At 43.8% G+C, this 11,226-nt stretch overlaps 1 protein-coding gene across 1 annotated transcript in view; it reads right to left on the minus strand.

Moving 5' to 3' along the window:
• Window positions 1–224: 224 nt before the first annotated feature.
• The window catches only part of zgc:86896 (uncharacterized protein LOC415190 homolog), a gene marked incomplete in the record, with an annotated part of 31,316 nt that continues 20,314 nt past the window's right edge, over window positions 225–11,226 (minus strand). Inside the window, 7 exon segments of the mRNA XM_014330026.2 lie at window positions 225–386; window positions 905–995; window positions 1,618–1,808; window positions 2,094–2,169; window positions 2,320–2,526; window positions 4,489–4,596; window positions 4,710–4,932. Coding sequence (XP_014185512.1) covers window positions 381–386; window positions 905–995; window positions 1,618–1,808; window positions 2,094–2,169; window positions 2,320–2,526; window positions 4,489–4,596; window positions 4,710–4,932 — 902 coding nt within the window.

Here is an 11,226-nt window from a genome sequence, read left to right on the forward strand (position 1 = left end):
GTCTCCTGTTTGTTCTCAGTAAGTTACACTTAGTCTGTAAATAAAGCTTTTAAACTTCTGGTGTGCTGGGTCTGAATTTAAAGTCCAGTTTGCGCCAAATACATGACCGCAGGTCTAAAACCCCAAAGTCAAGGAAACCAGCCATAACACAGGATTAGCTACACTGGCCTCCATATGTACTGGCAGAGTAAGTTATTTAAAGCACAGTGGATCCACAACAGGCAATACATTACCCATTTATTTTAGTAAACAATTAGTTTTTTGTCAAATATCACAAATCACATGTGCTAACAGCATTTCCCAGTTACTGGAAAACACAGATGAATGAATGAACCAAGGATGTGTTTGATCTCTGACTCAGCTCAAGGACAAATGTGGAGTCAGGGCTGCAAAGGAGAGCAAAAACAAAAGCATATTAGAACATATGAGCCTTTAAGATCTGAATGACACACAAGGATCATCAAATTATGTGTTTCTTGTTCCATTATAACTGATGGCTAACACTGAGCACAGAGATCCAATACACCTGAGTGTATTATCAGTGTGGATCCCCATTAATACTCTCAGGCATGAAATTCATATTTCCCAGCCTTCTAAGGTTTATATAACTCTTAGTAACAAATTTAACAATTCAAATTTACATTCAAGTGCAGCGACAAATCACTTTGAGTGTTTTGGAGATCTGAAATCAGAAAACTGGTCTGAGCCTGTAATGTGAGATATTTAAGAAACATTGGTAAATTTGCACTAAATGTGTGCATCCTACTTTTACTTCATCGAGAAGCCCGACTTCAGTAAGCTGAGCTTGCTCAGTTTCTCATCATCAGAGCGATTCAAAAAAGATTGTTTCAAAAATAATTACTACATCCACTTCATCTTTTTGTATTTTTACTGAAGACAGTACCTTAAAATCCCAGATCACCATAGCTCCATCCAGACCCACGCTGCTGTACTGCACAACTTTGGCTTTGTCCAGTGATACAATACGCAGCTGCCTGCAGAGCACAAAGTAACAGCTAAGAAAGGAAATGACAACAAAGGTGAAAATATTTGGACAGACAAAATATCTGACACGTACAAACAGATGCTCTTCTGTGAGCAAAGTGAGATCAACGGGTATTAATGATGGTTTTAAAATCAGTTTCCATTTTAATTTGTCAGTTCACTTGAATTGTATTTACATAGCACCAAATCACAACAACAGTCACCTCAGCACACTTTACTTTGTAAATAATAGAGAAAAACCACAACAATCATGTGACCCCCTGTGAGCAAGCACTTTGGCGACAGTGGGAAGGAAAAACTCCCTTTTAACAGGAAGAAACCTCCAGCAGAACCAGGCTCAGGGAGGGGCGGGGCCATGTGCTGTGATTGGTTTGGGAGCCAGAGATTAATAATAACTAATGATTAAACGGAGAGAGGTCTTTTAACACATAGTGAGTGAAGAAGAAACGCTCAGCTTTGGAAATGTTGGCAGAAAATAAAGTGGGTGAGAGCTGTAGGATGACAAATAGTATAAAATATTTAAAACATGCTTCCTTCACTCAGTTGTTTAAGAACAGAACCTCCTCAGCAAGGTTATTGTGCCTTTTCAAATTAAAAAGCAGTATTCCTCACGTGATGCTGTTTTGATGAAGTGCGTCCAGGTCACCGGTTTCCTCGTCAGTGGCCTTTTTGTCCAGGTTGCGAAAGTGTTGCATTGCTGACATATTCCCTTTGGAGGTCTGCTTTGGGATATCAAGCTTCTTCACAAACTCCAGAGAGCGTGGGCCCTTATACGTGTACTGGTAGGGGCAACAGTCATGTCCCTGGGTTCAGAAAAAGCACAAAAGCATATCTGATCATTTTGGATATTCGGTATTTCAATGTGATATTGTGTGACCAATGGCCATGGAGCAGCAAAGCTCAGACACAATTTAGTATAATCTTTTTCTTTTATTAATCAAGGCTTCAGTTTTGTCTTTCTGTCTTGAACATGCCTTTCACATGACTCAGAGTCATTTAATCTATTGATAATATGGAGATTTTACATCTTTACACAGTTGAATAATTTTGATTTACACAGACAAACACATGGAGCGGGGCATAGTTACCGCAGCAACAATCTCAGTAGGGCTGATATAGAGGACGCTCAGCAGTGGCAGGCTGTCACTGGTCAGCTGGATTACCCTAACAGACGAACAGGTGAAATGATATAAGGTCATGCACCTGTGGCACTCCTATATACAAGGAAAGGTTTACAGTAATGGCTAAATGTTTAAGTGAATAAAATAATACTCCTCATATTAATGAAGTAAGTGGTTGGGTAGCAATACTTACTCCTTCCCCTGTGTGGCATCAGCGACACTGATGCTGCTGTTGTGGGCCACCCAGGCCAACTGGTCTCCACTGGGAGAGAAAGAAACACTGTGTACCCACCCACCACAGTCTTTATGCTCCAGCATCATCTCCCCAAAAGGCATCTTGGCCCCCCAGGCAGTGGGCCCGGGCTTTTCCTCAATGTCCTTGATGTAGGTTGAGAAAATCCTGGGAAACACAAATATCTCTTTGTTAGTTCTTAAATAGTGAATCAGTGTGTTTTGTCTACTTTTTCATTACCCATAAAGCCTGTATGGCCCATAACCAAAATGAATAAGACATCTTTGGTTCAAGTGTACTGACATTATTTTATAACATAAAACCTTTCATGCTTGACATATCTGACTTTTTACTTTTATTATTTAAACATTTTTACACAAAACAATATTAGGTTAAAGCAAATATAGTATAAAATTAAACTTAGCACAAAAAGCAGATTGATGCTTGATGGCAGTTGTCTATTTCTCCTTAAATGGTGCTACATCTTTAAGGAGAATGTGTGACTTATGCAGCAGAGTCGAGTATTTGGGCTGTGCCGTTGAAAACTTATTCTGCTACTGACTTTTGTTTTGAGCTTCTGGTGACAATAAGGTGATTAATCGACACCAGACTAGCAACACCGGCTACAACAGTCAGTTTGCTTCTCATCCAAGTATGCCATGTTTGACTGATCAGGCAAATTCAAGCTGGTGTTCTGCAAAACCGAGCTGCAACATTATTTCGCGTGAGCGTGAGCCCTAGTACCATCTATAAACTGATGGTCAAGCTCCATGTAATGCAGGATGTCGAAGATAGGCTGTGAAGTGGGCATGCCAAGAAGACCATTTCCTCACCCTGTCAGCCAGGCGAGCCAGGAGGTCTGCTATGGCTGCCCTTCACTGTCAGGACCAGTTGCAGTGGTGCTGGCGACACATGCACTGGACTTGAACATGTGGAGGAACATTAGCGATGAGTCCAGATTCTGCCTACAGCAGTTGGATTGTATGGTAGTGTGAAGACGCAAAGAACACTGAGCTGATTTCTTCACCAGCCAGAGATTTTGGTTGAGGCAGTGCGATGGTGGTGGCGAGGCTTCTCCTCACTGGAGGCAGTTTCAATGCTGAGAGATATCGAGATGAGGTTGTGCCACCAGGCAATCCCATATCTCCACAGTCCGGGACCAAACTCTATTCTCCAAGATGACAGTGCTCGTCCCCACAGAGCGCAGTTTACCAGAAACCTCCAGAACTCGGGAGGAGAGTGGGTCGATTGGCCTACCTGCAGTCCTGACCACAACCACATTGAACATTTGCAGGATCAGTTTGGATGCGATGTTTGCGCAAGAGTGCCAAATGCTGGTTGAAGAATGGGATGCCGATCCACAGCAGTGTGTGAACAAGCCAGTGACCAGCATTAGGAGGAGGTAACAGGCTGTTGTGGCTATGTATGGTAATTCAGACTTCAATGATCCAGTTCAATGAATGACACCAAACAACAGTCAAACTGGCACTGCCAGAGATGATTTGGCACACTTTCCTATGAAAGTAATGTGTCTTCTTTATCCTGATCATGGCTTTAAACTGAAATTCCCAACACCTGTTAACTCTAGACTTAGTCAAACTTTGTGTAAATGGACTGATTCTTATATAGCGCTTTTCTACTGTCCTGGAGTACTCAAAGCGCTCTATACAACACGCCGCATTCACCCATACTCACCCATTCACACAAGTACTCTATGCCTCTCACACTCATGCACATTCATACTCCAATGGTTGCATGGGGGTTAGTATCTTGCCCAAGGATATTTGGCATGCAGACTGGGGGAGCCAGTAATTGACCCACCAACCTTCCAATTGGCAGATGACGTGCACTACCTCCTGAGCTACAGCCACCCCTTAGGATTTACACAAAGGAAATCCTAACCCTCATTGATGAGGGCAACAGAAGACTGTAAGTGTGATTAAATCAAAATAAATTCCACTGTATTAGTATGTGTTAATCAAGGAGCAAGATCCAGTGCAACAGTGTGGCTTGAAGATTTGTCTAAAACAAATTTATACTGAAATAAGAAGTGCAAATATGTGAGAAAGATGCAGTCATTGTGTGTCTTCATCATGCAAAGATCGACCACAGGTTTCGTTGTAGTTTCACCTGCAGTGAAGGTCTGCAGACCCTGCTGCCAGGAGAATGTTGTTGGGATGCCAGTCCAGACTCAGCACTGTAGAGCAAATTGACTTCTTGATGTGCTTACTCAGCCACCTAAAGTGGAGGAGGAATGTTAGAACCATTCCTATCATACTAACAAAAAATCAACATCATCACGTCTTATGTACCAAACACAAGTCTTTTAAATGAGATCTTATATTGCTCACCAGTCATTTTCCTGCTCGAAGTAGCAGATAGAGATAAGACGGGCTCCACTGCCCAGGGCAAACTTGTTCTCCAGTGGGGACCACTTCACACATGTGGCTGCACGGTTGATGCGTACCAAGACTAAGGTAGGTTTCCAGACACCATCCTTCAGGGTCCACACATAGGCATTGCGGTCGGAGGCACATGTCACTATGCGATTAGACTGCGGGGCCCAGTCTATGCCTATGGACGACAGATATGGACATTGTATATCTGAGAAACAGCTGCAAGAAGGTATAACACAGAAATATGTGCATGGAATCTTATAGTTGATAGGTATCCTCACCCATCACACACAAAACAGATTTATTGAATCGATTTATAGATAATGGTAGAAATAATTTCCTGAAGCATTCTTTATGGCAGAGGAGTTCAGTAAGTCTGAGGAAGACGGCTCTCTACTATGTCAGTAGTGTGGAATGGATCAGATGAGATGGGCTGTACATGATAGGAAGCAGTTTGTCCATCACTGACTAAAATGATTCTGGCCAGTGATGGTTCCAGCATTGTGAATTGATCAGAAAAGTAAATGGCATTTGCGACAGACTGCTAAAAGATCTCCAAGATGTTGCTGCATTAAAGGATCTGAGCTTCCTGAGAAAATAAAATGAGGTGTACCTCAGGTACCTGTAGCTGTCCACCTCCTCACCTACAGTGGGGCAAAAAAGTATTTAGTCAGCCACCGATTGTGCAAGTTCCCCCACCTAAAATGATGACAGAGGTCAGTAATTTGCACCAGAGGTACACTTCAACTGTGAGAGACAGAATGTGAAAAAAAAATCCATGAATCCACATGGTAGGATTTGTAAAGAATTTATTCGTAAATCAGGGTGGAAAATAAGTATTTGGTCAATAACAAAAATACAACTCAATACTTTGTAACATAACCTTTGTTGGCAATAACAGAGGTCAAACGTTTACTATAGGTCTTTACCAGGTTTGCACACACAGTAGCTGGTATTTTGGCCCATTCCTCCATGCAGATCTTCTCGAGAGCAGTGATGTTTTGGGGCTGTCGCCGAGCAACACGGACTTTCAACTCCCGCCACAGATTTTCTATGGGGTTGAGGTCTGGAGACTGGCTAGGCCACTCCAGGACTTTCAAATGCTTCTTACGGAGCCACTCCTTTGTTGCCCGGGCGGTGTGTTTTGGATCATTGTCATGTTGGAAGACCCAGCCTCGTTTCATCTTCAAAGTTCTCACTGATGGAAGGAGGTTTTGGCTCAAAATCTCACGATACATGGCCCCATTCATTCTGTCCTTAACACGGATCAGTCGTCCTGTCCCCTTGGCAGAAAAACAGCCCCATAGCATGATGTTTCCACCCCCATGCTTCACAGTAGGTATGGTGTTCTTGGGATGCAACTCAGTATTCTTCTTCCTCCAAACACGACGAGTTGAGTTTATACCAAAAAGTTCTACTTTGGTTTCATCTGACCACATGACATTCTCCCAATCCTCTGCTGTATCATCCATGTGCTCTCTGGCAAACTTCAGACGGGCCTGGACATGCACTGGCTTCAGCAGCGGAACACGTCTGGCACTGCGGGATTTGATTCCCTGCCGTTGTAGTGTGTTACTGATGGTGACCTTTGTTACTTTGGTCCCAGCTCTCTGCAGGTCATTCACCAGGTCCCCCCGTGTGGTTCTGGGATCTTTGCTCACCGTTCTCATGATCATTTTGACCCCACGGGATGAGATCTTGCGTGGAGCCCCAGATCGAGGGAGATTATCAGTGGTCTTGTATGTCTTCCATTTTCTGATGATTGCTCCCACAGTTGATTTTTTCACACCAAGCTGCTTGCCTATTGTAGATTCACTCTTCCCAGTCTGGTGCAGGTCTACAATACTTTTCCTGGTGTCCTTCGAAAGCTCTTTGGTCTTGGCCATGGCGGAGTTTGGAGTCTGACTGTTTGAGGCTGTGGACAGGTGTCTTTTATACAGATGATGAGTTCAAACAGGTGCCATTCATACAGGTAACGAGTGGGGGACAGAAAAGCTTCTTACAGAAGACGTTACAGGTCTGTGAGAGCCAGAGATTTTCCTTGTTTGAGGTGACCAAATACTTATTTTCCACCCTGATTTACGAATAAATTCTTTACAAATCCTACCATGTGGATTCATGGATTTTTTTTTCACATTCTGTCTCTCACAGTTGAAGTGTACCTCTGGTGCAAATTACTGACCTCTGTCATCATTTTAGGTGGGGGAACTTGCACAATCAGTGGCTGACTAAATACTTTTTTGCCCCACTGTATGACTCTAATGGGCCTAGTCACATTCTTTTGCCCTCTCTTTACCATCTCTTTTATGTTGCTGACATTCAGAAGGAGGTGATTTCTGACTGATTGCTTCACAGACCTCCTCACCAGCTCCCTGGACTCCATCTCCTTACTCCTCCCTTGATACTCCACCTTCATTTTTTGCAACTCCCCTTTGTTCCCTGACCTAATGACCCTCTTCTTATCATTCAGTACGCCTTCAGGTCATTGCTTGATATGATGGTATACTTGCAGATATTTATATAGTCGGTGACGCCATCTGTAATGGTATTCATGTGTTGGAATTTATGGTCTAGCAGAGGTACCAGATACTTGAACTTAGCTACCCACTGACAGTCAGTTATACTTGGCCAAAATACAGACATTTAAACCTCCCAAAAGGTGCTACATCTGTTGCAAACACATGAAACTAACATACCATGACTGGATAAGAGCTTTAAAATGTGCATTAGAATTTATCCAATTACTTTCATAAGGATTTTTTGATTTATTTAAAAACACAAATTATACCTTTGCAGTGAACTCCATTTAAAGCTCTAATATAAAATAGAAATCATACATCTCATGAAGCACATACTTTTGGTGTAATTCATCTGCAGTCAATTAGATTTTGTTTCATTGGTCTATAAACCCTTCTTGTGGACTTATTAGAGGTCTTATAGATCTTCTTTAGTTCATTGGCCTTGGTTCATGGCCCAAACAATCACCCTTTCTGACATCTTAGCAATTCAACGTGTCAGACCTACATGTTGCAGTCTTCTCTGTATAACTGAAGCAAAGACTTGCTCCCTTTAACTACTATTGAGCTGCAATCTCCAGCTATCACACCTGCTGTTGACTCTCACAAACCTGTATTCTGATTCTGTTGTGGCTTTGGGTCTGCCAGACCACTTCCTGTGTGAGTTTCCCCAGTTTCTGAGTGCGTATTGGTGGAGACTGTACTCACTGACACTTTGATTTTCAGTAAACACACTTAGAATTCTAACAAAATGTTTCAGCTTTAATTTGGTAAATAAATGTTGTCTTCAACTTTATGTCCTACACAAAGAAGTTCACTGCTGTTAAAGGGTCTATGTACTGAGAGAAGTATGTCATCTGGGGAAGAAGGATTTCTTTTCTAGTGTTGCATGCTTTGTTGTGTTTTAATGTTGAGTGTATTTTAGTGTTGCATGCTTTTATTGTATTAATTGGATCTTCTTTCAGAGAGACTCCACCCCCTGCTTTCCCTAATTAGACACACCTGGAGGGCACAGGGGACAGAAATCAATCAGGCCTCCCTTGTTGGCAGCAGCCAATAGGAGGGCCTGGCAGGTCAGAGAAGAGAGGTGTGGCCGGACGCAGAGGAGAAGGAGAGAGCCACGGAGGAGCGTGGCGGGAGGCGCAGCCACAGGAGGTGACTGTGCGCAAGGACGCAGCCGTAGGCAGCACGAGCCGTGGAACAGTAACTGGCGGCAGGGCAGGGCCGCAGTCGCAGGAGAAGGAGAGAGGGCCTTCGGTTCATGGATGGCAGACTTTGTCCAGGTGGTAGCAAGACGCCAGCTAAAACGCTTTAGGCACAGACCAGCTGCGGGCAGGGTTTAGAGCTCTGCACTTGTGGGGTAAGTCCCATTGTAAAAATGTATAGAGACATCCCTGGTACGTTAGGATGGGTGCTCCTGCTTCACTGTGTTTAGCGGAAGCAGAGCGGAGTGGCGGAGGACACTACTGGAGGACGCTGACGGCCTGGCCCCATTGGTGGAGTTCAGTGGACTGAGACTGATTGGGACCTGTAATGGCGGATATGTAAAGCTAACTCATATACGCGTAATATAATGCTTGTGCTTTTATTTTGGTAACTTCCTGTGTAACCGGAAATGAATGATGTAACGGTAACAAACTTGATGTACAAAAAAGATGGAAGAAAACGGAAAACTAATGCTAATGGAGAAAAGGGAGAGAAAAACATGGTTAAATTGTACAAAAATGAATGGTTCTAGCTACAGTCGACAGGGGAACAAGGTTTGTAATGTACATGATTTAATTTGAGCAATCTGAAATGCATAACATGTATTATATAGTTTAATAGAAAACGGTTAGACCAGCCTAATGAGCGGTTAAAATGCTGTTACATAAATAACATGGTAATTGTTTTATTTGTTTGTCTAGCTCTTACGTTGGTTCGTTGTCTGATACACGGCAAGGAATAATAAAGGTCATTCAACAACCATCAGTTCTGGCCTTCTCAGTTTGACTGGATGCTACAGGACCCTTAGGGGGGCTTCAGCTCCCAGACTGCAGATCTTTATTGTCTTTAGTTTTATGCTCTTTTAATGATTCTTTCCAACTCCGCCATTGCCTGGTGTCAAGTCCAGGATGAGAAAGGAGGAGGGTTGGGCGTGGGTCTAGCAACCCCATCCTCTTAAAAAAAAGAAGTCATGCTACAGAAACTGCAACAACAAATACATCCCAACAACTGCCTGGACAGGTAGACTCCTCTTCAGTGGGGTCCATGACGCGTGCCAGTGAAAGCCATTGGGAAGCCAGCTCGCTGGCAAGTCTGCAAGGGCAGTTGAACCCACTATCATCCAATGTTATGCATCCACTAATGCAGCGCGTTAGTGGGTGCATCGTCATGGGTGACTTGAACGCCAAGGTGGGAGGCGACAACACAGACAGAGAACTCATCATGGGTAGACACGGCATAGACATCTGCAACGAGAATGGAGAGCTGTTCACTGACTTCTGTTCCTTTAATGACCTAGCCATGGGTGGCACCATCTACCCACACAGGAAGATCCAAAAGACCACTCCGACTTCACCAAATGGGAAGCCTGACAACCAGATCGACCACTTCACCATTGACCATAAGTGGAGACGAAGTATGCTGGACGTCAGAGCAAGGCGCGGTGCTGATGCAGCCTCAGACCATCAGTTGCTAGTGGCAACACTGAAGACCAAATTGAGATCCTTATGCAACTCTTCAGGAAGACCACCCCACAAATTATATATATATAATATAAATAAAATTGAATTGAATTGAATTGAACTGAAATTCAACATACAGTTTTTGAAAGACGGCAAGCAAAAGAGTTCAACTGTGAAGTCAGGAACAGGTTTGAAGCCCTTGGGGATCTGGTCGAAGAGACAATAGAGAACTCCTGGACAGAAATACAGAAGACCTGGAAGGCCGTTTGCACCAAAGTCCAGGGGAAGAAGGAGAGGGGGCAGAAAGAGTGGATGACAAAAGAGACATGGGAGAAGGTAGGGAAGAGGAAGGAGGTGAGGCAGAAAATTAACAGATGTCAGGATCAACATGAGAAAACAGACCTCAGAGCACAATATTGGGAGGTGAACCGAGAAGTGAAGAAGAGTGCCAGACGGGACAAAGGACAATTTGTGCACAGTATGACAGAAGAGGCAGAAACAGCAGCCAAGCAGAACAACATGAAGAGAGTGTGGGAGATCACCCGGACCTTGTCAGGAAAGATAGGTGGAACATTTTAAAGAGATCCTGAATCCACCACCACCGCAAACAGTTCCCGACACAGGGCCTGATGGCATCCCTCCAGAAGCTCTCAAGACAGACGCGGCAGCAGCAGGGGAGATGCTACATCCTCTCCTAGTGAAGATATGTGAACAGGAGCAAGTGCCTGCAAACTGGAAGCATGGGTACCTGATGAAGCTCCCTAAGAAAGGCGACCTATCCCAGTGCAGCAACTGGCGAGGAATTATGCTGCTGTCATTCCCCAGCAAGGTGTTGACCAGAATGATCTTGCAGAGACTGATGAAGGCACTGGACAAGAGACTGAGATCAGAGCAGGCAGGATTTAGACAAGACAGATCATGTACAGACCACATCATCAAGCAGTCTACTGAATGGCAGTCTCCCTTGTACACAATCTTCGTTGACTTTGAAAAAGCCTTCGACAGCGTTGACAGGGAGACCATGTGGAAACTGACGCAGCACTACTGAATTCCGCAGAAGCTCATCAACATCATCCAACAGCTATACGAAGACTCATCCTGCCAGATCATCCTGACTCTTGGTGGCGCTGTCACTTGGTGTTCACTCGCTCTGTGGTAGAGTATCACTTCCTGTTCCTGCTCAAACACAGTGGTGTTTCTGAGTAGCTTATCTGCTTAGCAATTTAATTAAAAACTTTAAATACATTCCTTTTTCATAGTATAATCTTCACATGCTTCATCCGAAGCACA

This window comes from Haplochromis burtoni, unplaced genomic scaffold, assembly GCF_018398535.1.
Source record: "Haplochromis burtoni strain Fernald_Lab_line unplaced genomic scaffold, NCSU_Asbu1 Contig_671, whole genome shotgun sequence".
Taxonomy (NCBI): domain Eukaryota; kingdom Metazoa; phylum Chordata; class Actinopteri; order Cichliformes; family Cichlidae; genus Haplochromis; species Haplochromis burtoni.